Source organism: Rattus norvegicus, chromosome 13, assembly GCF_021556685.1.
Source record: "Rattus norvegicus strain SHRSP/BbbUtx chromosome 13, alternate assembly SHRSP_T2T, whole genome shotgun sequence".
In the NCBI taxonomy this organism is placed as follows: Eukaryota; Metazoa; Chordata; class Mammalia; order Rodentia; family Muridae; genus Rattus; species Rattus norvegicus.
The window spans coordinates 47,701,476-47,720,321 of NC_141546.1; the positions used below are offsets into that span (position 1 = coordinate 47,701,476).

Genomic DNA, 18,846 nt, shown 5'->3' on the forward strand with positions numbered 1-18,846 from the left:
CAACACAGAGACCCACACTGGGCTATGAGCAGAGAGTGAGTCACTTTGCAGCGCTCAGTCCTAAATGGGATGAATTCATCAAACCCTTCAAGGCTCAGGGATCTATGAGGAAGAGAAGGCAGAAATTGTAAAAGCCCAAGGTGGTGGATGACCTGAGGAAACAGTGTTTTCCAGATACAAGAGGACAGCAGCACATATGAACTTCAGGTTTTTGGGCCTATAAAGCCCCCTCTTCTGGGCTCACTGAAAAGTCTTTTTCTTCTTTTTTTTTTCTTTTCTTTTTTTTTTTTCGGAGCTGGGGACCGAACCCAGGGCCTTGCGCTTGCTAGGCAAGCGCTCTACCACTGAGCTAAACCCCCAACCCTGAAAAGTCTTTTTATTTCAAAGATGGAACATTGCCTGATTCAGGCATTACTAATCAAAATCCATTAGACCCGCAAGCTCAATAACACCTCTTGTCCTAGCTGCTTTCTTCCTCCTCTTCCTCTTCCTCCTCCTCCTCTTCTTCCTCCTCTTCTTCCTCCTCTTCTTCCTCCTCCTCTTCCTCCTCCTCTTCTTCATCTTCTTCATCTTCTTCCTCTTCTTCCTCTTCCTCTTCTTCTTCTTCCCTCCTCTTCTTCTTCTTCCTCCTCTTCTTCCTCCTCCTCCTCTTCTTCTTCCTCCTCCTCCTCTTCTTCTTCCTCTTCCTCTTCTTCTTCCTCTTCCTCTTCCTCTTCTTCCCTCCTCCTCCTCTTCCTTTTCCTCTTTTTCTTCTCTTCTCCTTCTGCTTCCCTCCTCTTCTTCTCCCTCCCCTCCTCCCCTTCTTCCTCTTCCTCCTCCTTCTCCTCCTCTTCCTTCTCCTTCTCCTCATTTTAGCCCCAGTTACTGCTTGTTACTTCAGTCCCCTGAGCTTCACTCTGAAGAGGATGCTTCTGGCCCCGACCCCAGACAAGCACAGTCAAGCACCTGCTGATGCTGCTAATAATGGAAATATATATTCGGTGCTGAGCAGAATAGGAAAGCTGTTAAATGCTTTTAAAAATGTTTATTGTCCATTTGTGCTGGTGTGTGTGTGTGAACTGCCTCTTCAGTTCATCAGCTTGTTTATCCACTGGCAGCCTGTTATTCTAGATATTAACCTCTTGTCTGAAAGAGCTGGCACAGATTTTCTCCAACAAAGATCTGGTCTGCTCACTTTGCTGACACTTTTCCTGGTTGTACAGATGCTTTTAAATCCCATGTAACCGCACTTCCAATTACTGGGATTATTTCTTGTGCTATTGAAATCCTATAGAAGGTTCTTGCCTGTACCAATATCTGGAAGTGTTTTCTCCTGGAAGTTTCAGAATTAAACTAAAGGTTTTTTTTTTATCTGTTTTGAATTGGAAGTGCAGGGGGGAGAGATTTGCATTCCAATTTATTCTTCTGGAAGATGGTATCCAGTTGTGTCCGCACCGTTTGTTGAATAAACTCTTTTTCCCCCTGGTATATATTTTTGAGATCTTTGTTTTAAAAAAGTTGAACAATAGCTGTGTGCGTTTGTTTCTAGGTCCTGTATTATGTTTTATTTATATATAATATATTACATATAAAATATAATATTTAATATATAAATATAACACACATATAATATATAACCATGTATATTATATACCTTTATGTTTTATATGAAGATATCCATAATTATGTAAAATGTGTAAGATATATATATTAGTATACATGCTGGCCTTTGTTTTGAGCCAGGACCATGCTGTGTTTGTCACTATGGCACTGTAGTGTAATTTGAGGTCTGGCTTGCTGATGCTTCTAATAGTGTTCTTTTTGCTTAGGATTTTTTTGACCGTCTGTGGTGTTTTATATGGAAACATGGATTTTAGGAACTTGTTTCTAGCTCTATGAAGAATTTCATCAGAATTTTGATGGGAGCTGTATTGAATCTGTGGATTAATTTCGTGATAAGCATTTTTTACAATATTAAGTCTGATAATCCAGGAGAATGAAAGGTCTTTCCAGTGTCTTGTGTCTTTATCTTTATTGTCTTGAAGTTTTCAATGTAGAGGTTTCTGATATTCTAAGCAGGCTTATTGGTTTCTTTCTGTGTTTTTTTTTTTTTTTTTTTTTTTGGTTCTTTTTTTCGGAGCTGGGGACCGAACCCAGGGCCTTGCGCTTCCTAGGTAAGCGCTCTACCACTGAGCTAAATCCCCAGCCCCTTCTTTCTGTGTTTTAAGCTATTGTGAATGGAATACTTCTTTCTCTCTCTCTCTCTCTCTCTTTCTTTCTTTCTTTCTTTTTTTTTTTTTTTTTGGTTCTTTTTTTCGGAGCTGGGGACCAAACCCAGCTAGGCAAGCGCTCTACCACTGAGCTAAACCCCCAACCCCTCTTTCTTTTTCATATACAGTGTATATGAGTACATTGTCACTGTCTTCAGACACACAGAAGAGGACATCAGATCCCATTACAGATGGTTGTGAGCCACCATGTGGTTGCTGGGATTTGAACTCAGGACCTCTGGAAGAGCAGTCAGTGCTCTTAACCACTGAGCCATCTCTCCAGCCCAGAATATATTTTTCTAATTTCTTTCTCAGCAAGTTCATTTTTGGTCTATGCAAGCTATTCATTTTTTGTGTTGATTTTGTGTCCTCTTACTTTACCAAGAGTGTTTATCAGATCTATCTAAAAGTTTTCTGGTGGAATCCACAGGGGCTTTGAAGTACAGTCTTCATGTTGTCTAAAATTAGGATGATTTGACTTCTTTCTAGCCTGTTTTTTAACTCATATCTTTCTCCTGTCTTACTGCTTTAAGACTCTAAATATCTCATAGAGTAGGAAGAGTTAACCCCCTGTCTCTCTTTAGATTTTCTAGGAGATGTTGTCAGTTTTCCCCATTTGGTAAGTGTTGGGTATGGATTTGTTGTATGCAGTCTTAATGATGGTGTTGTTTGTTCTGTTCTGTACACTCCTAGTTTCCTCTGGAATTTTACCTCAAACACATGTTAAACTTTCCCACATCTATCAAAATGATAACTGGACTTCTCATCTTAACTAGATCTGCAAACAATTACTTTTTTTCTCCCCTCATCTTCATCGAACTTGCATTGCCAGGGTACAACCAATTAGTTGTGACTTATGATTACAATCATTGATTGTATCAACTTGACAAGGTCTAAGATAAACTAGCAGGCAAATTTCCGGACATATCTGCAAGGGAGCTTGTATATTGGACTGAGTTGAGTAAGCACACCCCTAATGTGGGCAGAGTGTCTGGTGTCCCAAACTGAGTAGAGAGGAGAAAGTAAGCTGGGTGCCAAGTGTTCATCTTTTTGATTTCTTGTTGTTGCAAGCAGTAGCCACTTGTGAATGGAGACAGGGAAGCATATTGAGTATCTTCTCTTTCTTACAGAGTTCTCCACAGTCCCAATGGACAGCAGTCGCAAAACACAAGGTAAAAAGTAAGGATTTCAAAGTCAAGAATTTCAAGATGGCAGGCCAGGTGTGGCGACTCAAGCACCTGCAAGATGGAGGCAGGAGGAGCAAAAATTTAACGTCACCCTTAGCTACACCATGAGTTTGAGGCTACTCTGGGCATATTAGACTCCCGCTTGGGGGAAATGTATTTCAAGGAGGTGACAGCAGATCGTTAAACTGCTTGTAGGTTAGGAGCTGGCTCTACATGGGAAATTCCTTTCTTGTCAAAGTGTCAAATTCTTTCCACTGGAGGGTATCTGAGGTGGGAGGAAGAGTCCTGCCATGTTGTATTCTTCTGAACAGATCCCAATCCCTCGGTGTTGAAATGAATATCTACTACCCAGTCTGGAGTTGGCAGTGCTGAGGAGAATGGTTGGCAAGAGGAAAGAGAGGCCATTTTACATCCATTTTCTGGTAACTTGAGGGGAGCAGGCCACCACGGGACTATTCCAGCTTCTGGAAGTGCTTGCAGGCCCTGCATTCTGTCCCAGGACACGAAGGGATCGGGAAGACGGATGCTGAAGGCTCAGAGAAACTTGTCTTCAGCTCACCACCATGGCATGGAATCTTCTAGAGGACAGGAGGAACTTAAATCTCTGATTTTATGTGAGGTGCTATTCCGAATGAGGAGACAATAACCACAAGGTCAGGTGATGAAGGCTACCCTTGGTTACCGACTTTACTGCTTGTAGAATCAACTAAAATCCAACTGCTGGAGATTCCCGTGTCTTGATATTTGAAGTAAGAAGACCCACCCTAAATCTAAATTGCAAGAATAGTTTTAGAATGGCATTCTCCTATGTGTTTTATCTCTCTTCCTCTAATATTGTTACGTTACATGACCATTTTATAGCCGTAAAACTGGAGACACCAACACAAACACGTTGTTTCTAACTAAAATATGAGTGTTTGGAATCTCATCTGTTTTTCTCTTGTAGAAGCCGACCTGATGCATCCTGTTGCATTTGGTCCTGTAACCTTAGTCTTCTCTAATCTGTGACAGCATCTCTATCTTTTCTGGTCAGGCATCTGTGCAAAGACATCTGGTCTGGATTTTTTTCTTCTCCTTTAAAGATTTATTTTGTTGTTTTTAATTACATGTCAGTGTGTGGGTCTGTGTGTAGGTATGTGCCCAATCGAGCAAGTGTCCTTGGAGGCCAGAGGCTTCCAATCCCTGGCACTGAAGTTACAGCTAATTGTGAACACTTGACACAGATGCTGTGTGCTCTTGACCAGTGAGCCTTTGTCTGGATGTCTGCTAAGGCTGGAGTCATGGAAGTTTTGATAGTGTTCTTGGTCTTATTGGTGGCAGGTGACATCACTGTGACTTAGTGCTGGTGGGTTGACTGACTGTAATCACTTGATGAAGTGATGAAGTGATATCTGTCAAGTTTTTTCCACTACAAACTTTGTATTTTCTGATTTTCACATTTAAACATTAGAAATGAGTCATTAAATGCAGCCTGTATCATTAGATGCAGCCTGTATCTGAGGGGAGAAGGCTTAAACTTGAGGAGAATTATGGAAAAGTTTGTGAACATGTGTTAAAAACACCACAATAATGAAGAAATATTTAGGGAAGAGTCTCTGAGGTTCTATGACCTTGTCCCTTGGTACGACTCACTAATCTTAGCACCCGTTAGTGGGTTTACTGACAACATTGTTCTGTGTGCTCAATGGCAATTTGTCTATTCGCACCTTCCTTTCTGCACATAGTATTTGGAATTCACCTATAGCCCAAACATAGCCTTTCCTCATGGTGGATTTACTTATTCACCCTTGGTATGGACTTATGGAAAGTTATTTTTCAGGTTATTATTCCACGACTACTAATCAATAGCTAGTTTTCATTGCCCATTGGCATAACGTTTTTGTGCACCATGTAAAGACTATCCTTGTATGACTCAAATGGTATCTATGCCCGCATATCTGGTTGCTATCAGAGCACGCATCGCAAGGCTTCTTCTAAGAATCTCCTGTCTCAATGGCGTGTAAAGACCGCTCCCCAGTTATCTCTGATTGGTCAATACAAGCTGATCAGCCAATCCTCTTTCTTTCTGAGCTGACAGCGCTCCTGCAAACATGGCGAACGTTCCTAAGACCGCCCGACATTCTGCAAAAGTGTGGGAAGCGCCAACCCCACAAGGTGACACAGTACAAGAGGGGCAAGGATTCTGTGTGTGCCCAGGGCCCTCGTCTACGGCCATACCACCCTGAACGCGCCTGATCTCTGTGTGTGCCCAGGGAAAGCGGCGTTATGACAGGAAACAGAGTGGCTATGGCGGGCAGACGAAGCCCGTTTTCTGCAAAAAGGGCTAAAACTACAAAGAAGATGGTGCTAAGACTGGAGTGCGTTGAGCCCAACTGCAAATCTCAGAGGATGCTGGGTATTAAGAGATGCAAGCACTTTGAACTGGGAGGTGACAAGAAGAGAAAGGGCCAAGTGATCCAGTTCTAAGCCGATATTGTTATGAAGACAATAAAATCTTGACCTTTCACCCCCTTTGATTGCAGTTGGCCTTTTGGGAGTGAATAAAGCTTTCAGAAATGAGAAAATGAAAAAGCTGAACAGCCAATGGCTGGTCAGAGGAGAGGACAGGGCTGGACTTCCAATCCTAGCCTATAGAGGAGAGGGAAGAAGAGAGGAACCTCTATGGGAGGAGGGTCCAGGAGTCTCCATGAGAGCACACCTGGAGTAGAAAGAGGCAGAACAATACTAAAATACAAGTATCTTGGGGATTTTGGCTGGGATGTAGCCAGATTAGCTTAGAGGATTGAAATAGATAAATATCTGCTCAGTTATTGTGCCTTAAGCCTGTTGAAAAAAATCGAATAGTCTCTGTATTAATTATTTGAAAGCGAGCTGGGTTAGAGAAAAACTGCCACTTTTAAATTTGCACTAACAATTGTCCAGGTTTTAGAACTGGGAACTTGCAGCTACCTCCTTTGGACATTTTCTCTTTCTCCCTGCCTCTCTTTCCCTTACTCCCTTTCTACCCTTCCTCCTTTTGCAATATGCACAAACAGCATTAGAAATGACCACTTCTCCCGCAAGTTCTTGTTCCTTTTCCTGGAGAGCAGTCCTTGGGGACAAGGATCTGAGTGCTCAGTGTGCTCAGGGTTCTTTGAGTGACATTGCCTAAATTCTGGGTCATCCTAGTGGACACACTTCATTCATTCATTCATTCATTCATTCATAGAACTAATGAGAGAAATAGATACTTTTCAAAAGATGAAGTACAGACAGCTATAAACACATGAAGAGTTTACCATAGAAGCCATCAGAGAAATGCAAAGTAAAACCACACTGATTTTATCTGACAGGTCAGTAATACTACACTGATTAAGAAAACAAATATCGGGGCTGGGGATTTAGCTCAGTGGTAGAGCGCTTACCTAGGAAGCGCAAGGCCCTGGGTTCGGTCCCCAGCTCCGGAAAAAAAAGAACCAAAAAAAAAAAAAAAAGAAAGAAAGAAAACAAATATCATGTTTGCGATCCTTAGTAGGCCCTAGATTTTATACAGGTACATAAAAAACCATTTACGTACAGATGGCAGGAAAGCAGAAGTGAGACTGTCTAACGGAAGGCAATGGTCTCGCGAGAAGAAGAAACGAGACCGGGCAAAGTCTTGGGGAATGAGTGGATATCTCAGAGTATGTCATATGCTTATGTGGAAATGGCCGTATCGAGAGGCCCACCCGCAACCATGTGGTGTGGGCAGGTGGAAGACTCCCACAGGCCTTCCTACAGCAGCATGGTCTGCCCTCAGCCGGAGCCACTACAATATGCAAGTGTGTGGTGGACAGAGGGGAGAGAAAGAAGCAGAACAGCTTGAACCTTCTGAAGAGAGGTGGCACTGGAGACGAAGGGTGGAGAGGAACAGCATGTTGTGAGTAGCCTGTCGGCCATGGTGATGTCTTGGCCCATGCTGCTGCTGAGGGCCATGTCTGGGTTCATGGCCATGTAACGGTAGATGTCTGTGTCAACGTCCATGTTACCACCAAAAGCCATATAGACATCTCTCGTCTGGGCTGTGGCCTGAGACCATGTTGATGTCCAAGGGCTGTGCAGATTTGGCTCTACCCCTCAGTGGCTGCCGCACTCTGAGAAACAGAGCACCTCAGCCTTAGGCACAGGTGACCTGGGAGAGCGGGAGGGCTGGCCCTGCTCCTTGCCAGCTGAGCTGTCCCTGGTGGGATAGGAGAGCTGGCAGACTGACCCACTCAGCTACCACTCAGGCCCACATCTCTGGTTTTCAGTCGCTCCACCCCAACATCCACTCCATCTACGAACTTCTGGAGTATGTGAAGTGGGTCAGTCCTGCAGATCCAAAACCACAGGATCTCCATGACAACAGGATATCCAAAAGTTGTCCTGGTGAGCAACCAGTCTCGATAGTGTAGCAGAAGCCAGAGACCTCAAACCAGACCAATGACTCATTGACCTGAACATTTGCAAGTAAAGATGTGTGGACAAAAGGGTTTACTGTGGGACCCACCACATCTTCCACAACGGGGTTTATTTATATACTTATTTATTTATTTATTCTCTTCTTTTGCTGGGGGGCGGTCACAAGGGTGGAGGACAGATAGAAAGGGGGGAGGATGAGTGGGATTGAGGTGCATGATGTGCAATTCACAGAGAATCAAAAGTTAAAGAAAAGAAAGAAAGAAAATGGCCATATATCGCCCAGGGTAATAAAATAAAAACAGTTGAAAGGGAACCTGCCCCTCCTTATCTACAACAGATTATCTTATTTGTGCAACTCCAGTATACATTAAAAACAGTTTTAATCCCTAAGGGTGAAATGGACAGCTCGATCCACCAGCGGTGACAGGGGCCCTATAACTCCACACTCTGGCCAGCTCTTATGTGGAAATCACCCGGCATACCCCAGACCGCTCCTCCTTTTGGCCTGCCTGGGCCACAGGCTCGGCAGGCAGCTGGAGTTTTTAAAGGTGATGATTTTCTACCACATCACACTTTTCCCTCCAACATCCCGAAGGATAGTGTCACTTCCTTCTGTTGACCTGAGAGCTAACAGCAATCTTGCTCGGGAAGGATTCTCTGGACTTCCTAAACTTTTGCTTTTGGGAAGTCTGCTACTGCCCCATTCCTCTCGGCCCCCTTCACCTAACCAAGTGAGTCCCATGATGCTAGGGCATTCAGACCTCTTCACCAGATGTTTCAGTGGCTAAAGACCCAGCAGGGTAGACTGCCTCACAAAACTTTCCAGCTTGGTCACTTGGTGTTCTTTCATCAGAAGGATGCCAAGTACCGGGTCCCTGTTTCCAGTCCTTGCCTTCTAACTCGGGGACCAGCACATTCTCATAGTCACTAGAGTCCCCATTTGACGCCTCTTCTCCAGGTATCATGGCACCGTCCTCACTCCATGCAGACGGCCGAAATGCCATGTGATACACTGAAGGTAGCGTCCTCTGGGCAGGCTCTCCACGGTCTGTGGTTGAAGATGTCACTTCTTCCACAGTCTGCAGCTGGCTTCCATTGGCAACTACTGGCGGGACATTTTCATAATCTCTGCAGCACTGAAAAGCGACCCTGGGTCGACTCTCTTGGATGTCCTCAAGATCCAACCCTGTCATATTGACATAGTCGTTTGAACTCTGAGATGAATCGTCTCCTTCGCTGAGTGAATTACTACCCTGGAGTCCTGGAGCCCACACGCCGGTGCGATCGGTGGCCTTCCCACAGCCTGCATGCCCTCCTTCAGCAAATTCCAGCCGCTGGCCACTTGGAAGACCAAGGTGACTTTCAGGAGTGCTTTTGGTACAAGTCAGAGTCTCACTGGTGTCCTCCGCTGTGGGGATATTGACATAATCATTTGACTCCTTGGAAGAAATGCTGTTATTTCTGGAAGTTCCGTCACATACGCGATGTGCTGAGGAGGCCAAGGGCCCGCACATCTGGGCCACTGTACCATTGTCATAGACGCCTACTGTGTACTCCACGGCATGAACAGATGCTCTATGCTTCTGAAGGGAACCACTGGCTTGGGGGACCTGTGAAGGAGAAGAGAAAGTGACAGGATAAGAGCAGAGACAGGGCCACAGCTGCTCTTCCACTCCCCAATGCCTGGCACTCCAGTCCCTTCATTCGTTCCTAAGGCTTAGAGCTTAGCTCCAAATCACACTGCAAGTGTTTGGGTGCCAAATGTGTCCGGGGGATGAATAAAGCGGGCAGAGATTCAGAAAATTCTGGGCCTGAGGCTCAATGGTTGAATACCTGTAGCACATACAAGGCCCCAGGTCCAACCATTAGTACTGCAAAAACATTAAACAAAACAAAAAACGACAGCTGAAATGAGATGTTAAATCACAACAGATTTTGGCTATGGTGGAGAGGGAGGACTCAGTGGGGGAGGACCATGGAATGTCCTGGAGAAAGTACACTTCGCCAAAGCACCCTGGAGGGGCAATGCAGTATGAGCTAAAGACCGATACTTAGATTCAGACTGGGAGGGCAAATCCCAGCTTTGCCACTTTTCGATGAATGAATCTGAAAGTCTTACCTTCGTGCCTTCACCTCCCAGTCTATGAATCGAGGTTCACCACCATGTCTGTGTTATAGTGTTTTTGCTTGTGGTAAAAGAATTACTATACTTGATATATTCAGAACAGTGTTAGCATATAGAAAATGCCAAAAAAAAAGAGGGATATTAATTTCTAGGATACCAGAAATTTCAAGAAAAGAACGTGTACCTTCAATGCAAAATTGCCTCACCTTTTTTTTTTTTTCTTTTTGAGATAAGGTCTCCTGTTGCTTATATTCATCTGGAATTTGCTAAATAGCCCAGGTTAGACAGCGACAGACAATCCTACTTTAGCCTTCTGAGTGCTTTTGCAGGAATAAACCTCCTCTAGTTTTATTTTATTTTGTTTTTGTTGAAGTCTCCCTCCGACCTCAAGCATAGCTGTAGCCATTTTGTTCCATGCCGGCCACAAGACGTTTTCTGACCTACAGATTCACATGGTAACATGGGCACACCCTCACACAGGCACACACAAAATAAACGAGTGAGGAATAGCATGATTTGTCCCCCCACCCCACCCCCTGAGAGGGTTTCTCTGTGTAGCCCTGGCTGTCCTGGAACTCCCTGTGTAAACCAGGCTGGCCTCAAACCCAGAGATCAGCCTGCCTCTGCCTTTCAGTTGCTGGGATCAAAGGTATGGCCGCCATTGCCCAGCACGGATCTGGTTTTACAGCAGGTGAGTGTCATTTGGCCTACATCCTGCATAACTTTTAAGAAGGGACAAATAATGTTGTTATTACAGAAGTGGACTAGTTGAAGGGGGTTGATGCCTGATAAAATTGATTTTAAACCTTATTGCACGATGCCCTGTGCCAGGTTATGACTGCATGAAAGCCTCATCAGATGCATCCCTTTGCCTTGACTTTCGAGCCTCCAGAATGGGGGGAGCCAAATACTTTTGCTCATTATCTCCTGCCCAGAGTGGTCGGCACACTCTCACCTACCATGTACATTCTACATCAGCTTCGGTGTTGAATAGTTTCTGGAAATCTCTGCTAGTTAGGATCGTCGAAATGGTTTGGCATAGGCCCTAGCAGTAATCCCCCAAAAGCAGGTTTTAGGAGATAGAGAGATCACTCAGCAGTCAAAAGGAGAACCCGGGTTCAGTTCTCAGCACCGACATAGGAGTTCACAGCCATCTGTAACTCCAGTTCCAAGGGCTCTACCATCTCTTCTGACCTCCCTGGGCAGCAGGCACACACACGGCACACATACACACACGCAGACAATACACTAAATAAAGGGGTAAACAGGATGGGTTTAAAGTGTGGTTTGAATGCTGACAGCATTGTCGGTATAGCTATGGCCTCCTGGAGTGGCCACTCTGAATGGAGCAACATTTATCCGGATAAACACATTGCCATGCCTTTAGTAAAACAATCACTCTCAGTTCTAACATAACTTGAATGCGTGCATGTGCTTTTCTTAAAACCTTGAGTGCTGGCTCCTCCCCAAGCCCCTCTCTTTCGGCATGATATCCCTATATCGTCTAGATAGGCCTGGAACTCACATTGTACTTCAGACTGGCCGTCAAATGTCAGCCTGCCCTCTGCGTTACAGGGTGTCCCAATACCAGCCATAACTTAAAGTGTTATTTCTTTTCCTTCAAAAGCAGGACGTCCTGCATGATGTGTGCCAAATGCCACTCATCGGCTGTAAAGCCAGATCAAAACCTACTCCCCTCCCCTCTCCTGCCATTCTCTTGGATCTCTACCTTTTCACTTGGCTCTTACCTCAGGCTCAGGGCTGTCGGACGCTCTGGAGAGGAGGCTCTCGGTACTAAAACCACTCAACTGATGTCTCCCTGCAACAACAAAATGAATCCAGAAGACAGTGGGCTTTGGAGTGCCCCCCCCCCCCCCATTATCTCTGCATGGACGAATGGGCGTTTTATGGAGACTGTGAGAACCTGGAATCCGTGTCTGGCCCTCTGTGGTGAGAGGGTTACCGGACGCTGCTCTGAGACCTGAACACATTCTAGGGTGTGCCTGTGGAGAAATCCATCCCTGGCTTCCAAGGTTGGCAGCATCGTCTTATTAATGTCTTCCCCACCTATGAGGTAACTGGCTGTCCTCTGCTGCCTACGGCCAAGAGAAGCAGACCCCACACCTAGCTGGCTCCTGACTCTCTGTTCAGAGCTCTCCAGCCCTCACTGAAGGTTCAGAGCACCCAGTGCCGTTCCCCAGCCTGGACACTTAGAGAAAGTTGCATCTGAATGGCGAGAGATGATGCATCTTGGGAGTCTAGAGTTTAAAGGGTTAGAATCCCATGGATTAGGAGAAACCTACCCAGCTCTGTCTGCTGCCGGGGCAAGAAGTCATAAATATTTTTGGCTCGCTGCCTGGGTGGAGGCAGAGCCAGTGACGGAGTTACTTGGAGGTAAGGAACACGCCCTGAAACACAGTGGGAGAATAGGTCAGAACACAGGCCATGGGGGACTCTCAGGATCAACAGTCCCCAGCAATAGTCCCCACCCTCACCGGCTGTCACCGAAGATATATTTCCAATTCAGCCAAAGGACAAGGAATTCAGTGGGCAGAGGCAGGGAGACAGATGGGCCACGAGGACACCAAAGCAATGTCTTCTCAACCATGCTCAGATCTATACTATGGCTACAGCTTAGGACCTGAGCATCGGAAAAGGAAATAGGACTCCAAGGACATGGCTTCCCCTTAGGAATTGCCCCAGGGTTAGAATGCAGGGCTAGAAGACTGGTACTACTGCAGCTTAAACGGGAGACACACACAGACTCACGCTTCTTCTGTTTCTTCCGGCTCCACAGGATACAGGTAACTATGACAACCAGGAAGATGGTCACGAGCACCACAAAACCAGGGAAGAGGAGGTGGCCTTTCTCTCTAGGAGGAAAACCAGGTGTCATGCTCCAGGTGGCTACAGGATCTGGGCTTGGGAATGTTGGAGAAGACATTTCTTTCAAATGATACCAGGGAGGCAAAAAGTCAGATGCAAGGAAAGAGAGGGAAACCACCCCTGGATCTTAACTGACTCTCCTGATGGTCAGATGCCCCTTTGTGGTTAAACATTCTTGAATCCAAAGTTAAGTTGTTTCTGTTATATCAGAAACCAAGGCATTTTCCTATGCGTGCCCACTCAAGAGACTAATGTTAATATACCGCCTGCATTATGATTTTGAGCTCCTCCACCTATTGTAGGGATCACAAGGAAAAAAAAAATACTCTAAAAGGGAAACCATGATGTGGGAAGGAGGTCACGTCACTCTGTGACCCACTACTTCATACATGTTCATAAAAACTTTCTTTAAATCAACAACGCAACACTCACTGAATGGCTCCTGGCCTTGGGGCGCTCACTCCAATCTTTCTTTGGAGTGATTTTCTTTGTTTAGCTTTGCTAAATAAACCTTGGTTTAAATTGTATAGGTCTCTCGTCTGTATTCTCTCCTTCAAGAAGATTCCTCTTGTAACACACAGATTTAGAATGGGAGCCAGATGAAGGATGTTAGGGTGGCTTGAATGAAAATGGCTTCCAGGGGTTGGGGATTTAGCTCAGTGGTAGAGCGCTTGCCTAGCAAGCGCAAGGCCCTGGGTTCGGTCCCCGGCTCTGAAAAAATGAAAAGAAAAAAAAAAAAAAAAGAAAATGGCTTCCATAGACTCATTGGGAGTAGCTTTATTGGGGGTGTGGCCTTGTTGGAGGAAGTGTGTCATAGGGGCAGGGATTTGAGCTTTCAGAAGCTCAAGCCAGGCCTGGTGTGACTCTCTCTTTTCGCTGCTTGCCAGTCCTGATGCAGAATTCTGGGCTCCTTCTCCAGCACCATATCTACCTGGATGCTGACATATTTCCACCACAACAAAGATGGACTAAATCTCTGAACTGTAAGCCAGCCCCACTTAACTGTTTTCCTTATTAAGAGTTGCCATGGTCATGGTGTCTCTTCAGAGCAATGGAGGAGACAAAATCATTTCCAAGAAAGTCATCTCAGAACGTTGAAGAGATGGCTCAGTGGTTGCCGCTCTGCCAGGGTTTCAGAGTTCAGTTCCCAGCACCCACTAGTGTCCCACAACCTTCTGCAATTCTAGTTCCAGTGGATTAAATTTCTTTGGCCTCGGAGTGTACCCACATTCACACCTACAACTCTACATAACTAAAAACAATAAAAGGAAAAAGAAGTCATCTATGAAGCACAACTTTACGGAGAGAGAAGCTTTGCACACGGGAAAGGGAGCCAGTCCTTTGGACACCTTTCAGGTGCTAGGGGGCTTGCACCCGATATTTACTATTTAATCGTCACAAAACTCCTGTCCTGCTCTTCACTGAAGGATCCTGAGACTCAGAAAGGAAAGTAACATAACCAAGATCTCGTTGGTCAGAAGAGGCAGAGACAGAATAAGAGTCTAGGGTAGTTCAGGTCCAAAGACTTTCTGTTTCCACATTATCAGCAAGCTTCCAAAGCCAAACACATGTGGCCCAGCCCAGCATCCCTTCATTCTCCTGGGTTTTCTGGCTTACTGGGAGAGGATTGCTCAACTCACAATTAGGGAGTGGCTCTGGTGACTGAGTCCAGCTTCCATGAACTTGAGTAACCCCAAGATGTTGGAGCTGGTCTCTAAGCAACACTAGACTGTTGGGTGAAATTTAACCAACACCAGCTCTGAGCAATCTTGCAATTCTCTGGCAGGCTGCAGACATGGTTCTGCTTGGGACCAGATGGTTGCAACATCAGGCAGCCACGCCCACTCTATCAGGAAGTAGGCAATGGAAGTCTGGCAGGAACAAGCAACAACCCCCAAATGTTTACACCGGGCAATACCTGGAAAGATGTTTGTCCTTCTGAGTTCTGGGCTTACTGATCCAACTTCTATTGGCCATTTCTCTTAGGTTGTCCAACAGATATCTCAAGCCTAAACTGGGCTCCTATACCTAGTCTTTATATACTAGCTTTCCCTCTAGACTTCCCGTCATCTAGTGGTACAATCTAAATCCTTGGCATCACTCCTGACTGACTGCTTTTTCATGCCCTACTTCCAATTAATCGGCTTTGACCTGGGCAAGGGCATCCACTTTAAATCCAGTCACCTCATGTTCTTCCACTGCTACCACCCTGGGATAAGCCAAGATGAGTTCCAAGTTGACTTGCAGTGGTCCCCTCCCTGGGAGCCCTCCTGGCTTTCACTCTTGACTTCAACATATCATGTACACCGTGAGCTAGTACGATCACTGTACAGAGTAAGTCATACTGGGTCCCTCTTCCACTTAGAATGGCTTCCCACCATGCTGACAGTGAATCTTCAGTCTGTACTCAGCAGGGATTTTTTTGACATAATGTGATCTGTCTTCTCCTGACTAACATCCGGGCTCATTTCAAACCCCCTTACCCCTGATGCTGACCACCGGGACCTCTTGCTGTTCCTGCCCAATCCGTACGAAGAAAAGTTCTATCTCGGATCTGCATAGCTGAGCCCCTCGTTCCATTTAAGTCTCAAGTGTCTTCACCTCCTTCGAGAGATCCTCCCCGATTGCACCCGCCATTCACAGCTTTCTTACTTCTATTTCTTCTTCAAAGCATTTACGGCTGATTGATAGTATACATGTTTGCCATCAAACACTGCCACTGACTGAGCCTCAAGGAGTCACGGACATCTCAAGCAGCATGGTAGGAGCGTCATGAATATTTGTTCAATGATAAGTGAATGAAATAATAAATGAACAAACACGGAAATAGTTTCGAGAATAACACAGTCATTGTGGGAAATAACTCATGGCAATTATCCCCAAAAATTAAAAATAGAATCACCATATGCTCTGTTCATCCCACTACTAGATCTATATTCAAAGCAAATGAAACTGTGTGCCTGTATTCCTGTGTTTATTAGAGACATTTGTACTGTCATATTCTTTTGCAGCAAAACTCACAATAGCCAAGATACAGAATTAACCCGAGTGTCTATCAATAGATAAACGGAGAGAGAGAGAATGTAGAATACATATGCAAAGGATATCATTCAGCTTCAGAAGGGAAGAAGATCTTGTCATTTGTGACAAGGTGGGTGGGCCCGGAGGACATAGTGTTAAGTGAAAGAAGCCAGGAATAGATAGATCCTGCCTCATCTCACTTATATGCAGACTCTAAAAGGATTGAACTCATAGAAACAAGAGAGTAGACTAGAGGTCAGCAGGGGTGGGAAAGGAAGGTTTCCAGAGTCAAAGGTTAGGTAGAAGGAAGTTCAACATGGCCATGTTGAAAATAATGTATTCTTGAACATTGCTTAAGGTGTTGTTTGAAGGTTATGTCAAGTAATACATATGGAATTCAGCCATCTACAACACGTATGCATTGCAAAACTATAGGCTAAACATAATACATAAGTACAGATTTTATTTACTGATTATAAAGTGCAAAGGAGACAGAAAGCAACAACAAAGCATATATCAGCTTAAAAAATAGTTTTTAGTGTTCAGTAAGAGGGTTCAGTGGGTAAAGGCACCTTCAGCCAAGCCTGACACTCTTAAGTTTGATCCCTGAGACCCACATGGTGAAAGAGAGACAACTGATTTCTGCAAATTGCTCTCTGACCTCTACCCTTCCACCCCCCACAAAAAAAATGTACTAAAAAGGGAACTCATTGAAGATGGTGCTTAAAGCTTCAATGATGGATAGGAACTTAGTCCTCTGTACCTGTGTTTCACCTGCACACGATACTGATTAACTCTAGTAATAACACTGACATTTCCTAAAACGACAGCAATTTAAAAACAAAATACACTTTCGTTGCGTTTTTACTTTGAAGGGAGCACTGGAATTTACACCTATTAATATTCCTAAAATCTTGGCACCCGATTGATGGACGCTTTACTTTTGTGTATTTGAGAGTGAAAACCTCAGGAGTGAGTTTACATTCATGACTACCTCTATAAGGCCCTAAAACTTTATGACATCTGTTATTACACTTCTCACTCATGATAAGGGCTTCAGGATCTAAAAACTTATTGCTGGAGATTAGGACAAGAGGTTAGAAAGCCCAAGCATAGAGGTCAGGGCCTCTGAGAGGAAGAAAATCCAATCAGAAATTCATCTTTCAGTCAGTCCCCCTGCCCTGAGCCCCAGTATCTCCTTTCTTACTTCCCAGCATCCCTCAGCATGGTTTGCTCTCGGTTTGGTTTGCTTGTCCTAGTGAGCCCAGGCTTGGGATGTAAGTGTGGCATCATTTCCAGGCTAGACAATTCCTGTGCTAGATCAGGGGACCTTGGAGTTCACTTTCCCAGAGCAACTCACCCTTCCAGGCTGCCAAGAGTCCCCTGCTGAGTGCTTGGCTCTGAGCTCCTTCTTGTGATCTCTGGAGGGGCTGGGGTGGTGTACATCACTGGACCTCTGAGGGGCTTTGCAGTTTCTAAGTCTTCTCAGTGTTGTGACTGACTAGCCAGTATGACTTCCACTTTTCTTAGCTCTTTCTAAGTTGCTGATTCGTAGGGAAAAAAGGCAAATTGGTATGCATTTTGCATATAATCACCTTTTTTTAAAAAAGTAGATAATAGAATGACAGAAAAATTTCCAAATCCCCATGTTTTCCAAAATGTATCATTTTGTATTCTTGAAATTTCTTATTTATTTAGATAGGGTCTAATGTATCTCAGACAACCTGGGACTTGCAATATAGCCATTCATTAGAGTTTCATGTATCTCAGAGTAGTCTGAAACCTTTACGTACCCGATATATATACATATACACACACATATATAATACACATATAATAATAATAATTTTGTGTGTGTGTGTGTGTGTGTGTGTGTGTGTGTGTGTGTGACCTTGAACTTCTGATCCTCTGCTCCTTTAGTACTGGGATTTACAGGTGTGCGCCCCAACCATACTTATGTATGTGGTCCTGGGGCAGGAACTCCAGGGCTTTTCGAACCTGGTGCAACAGAGACAGACGTTCCCCAGCCATTCTTCCTAGATCATATTCACCAAAGTTCTCTCACACAAAACCAGTTTTTAATTTTTATTTCTTTCTGAAGATTCTAATCTTCTGTTCTAGAACTTTTTCCCAGCTAACTACCTTCCTTGGGTTGGTTCGCTGGCTCTGCAGGCAGAGATGCTTACTGCCAGTTTAATGACCCAGGTTTACCGCCTGCATGGCAGAAGGGGAGAACTAGTTCCCTCAAGTTATCTTCTGAGACACACACACACACACACACACACACACACACACACACACACACACAGAGAGAATATAAATGACTGTACTTCTACTAACAACAACACAACAACAATAAGACCCAACCTTCCCTTACCTTGACCTGAGATTCCGGACTGAGTTGGTACAAGATTCAAAAGCATCAGATCTGGTTTACTGGGGGTGGCCCCAATGCCCACTGCAGGAGAAGTGCTCTTTCTCATCCAGCTCTTGGTGCTCCCAGTGTGACGTCGTGGGGCCACGCTCTAGTTTTCTGCCAGTTGATGGAAACATGAGGGACCAGTGGGGGTGGGGAGACTGCCAAGTGGCCCAGAGGATTCGTGAGAAACTCGTCTTCCTCCAACCCCCAGGGCAGTGTGAAAACAGCAAAGCACCGTGCAGAATGGAAAGAGTGGCTGACAGGAAGCACCCTCCACCGGTGTGCTAATAAGGCACAGGGCACAGGAAATGCTCAGCTTACACAGACGGCAGGAAACCCACCTTCAGCCCTCCTGTTCCCCACAGGCATGCTGGCATCTGGGGCCTATGTGGTTATGGAGTCACAGACTTGACTGTTTGCCCTGGTTTTCTAAGTGTTAAAAGCTTCCAGGGTCAACATGTGAAGGTTTAAAGCAATTTGTTTGAGGAGCAATTGCCATTGGTTTATTTTTACTTAAATTTTCTTTCACATCTATTTCAT

At 44.9% G+C, this 18,846-nt stretch overlaps 1 protein-coding gene across 4 annotated transcripts; it reads right to left on the bottom strand.

The window, feature by feature from the left end:
• Positions 1-7,962: 7,962 nt before the first annotated feature.
• Lax1 (lymphocyte transmembrane adaptor 1) lies at positions 7,963-18,592 on the bottom strand. Of its 4 annotated transcripts, none has more exons than XM_087581358.1 (6): positions 18,265-18,592; positions 17,248-17,431; positions 12,750-12,901; positions 12,284-12,388; positions 11,729-11,799; positions 7,963-9,465 (listed from the first exon to the last, which is right to left on the bottom strand). In XM_087581358.1, exons 2-6 carry the CDS (start codon positions 17,331-17,333, stop codon positions 8,611-8,613), a joined length of 1,269 nt encoding a protein of 422 aa, XP_087437484.1. In that variant the 5' UTR covers positions 17,334-17,431; positions 18,265-18,592; the 3' UTR covers positions 7,963-8,610. The 4 variants fall into 4 exon arrangements, with proteins under 4 accessions (XP_087437484.1, XP_087437485.1, NP_001017491.1 ...); XM_087581359.1 differs by having other exon boundaries at positions 12,750-12,926; NM_001017491.1 differs by having other exon boundaries at positions 12,750-12,853; positions 18,265-18,515.
• Positions 18,593-18,846: the final 254 nt, after the last annotated feature.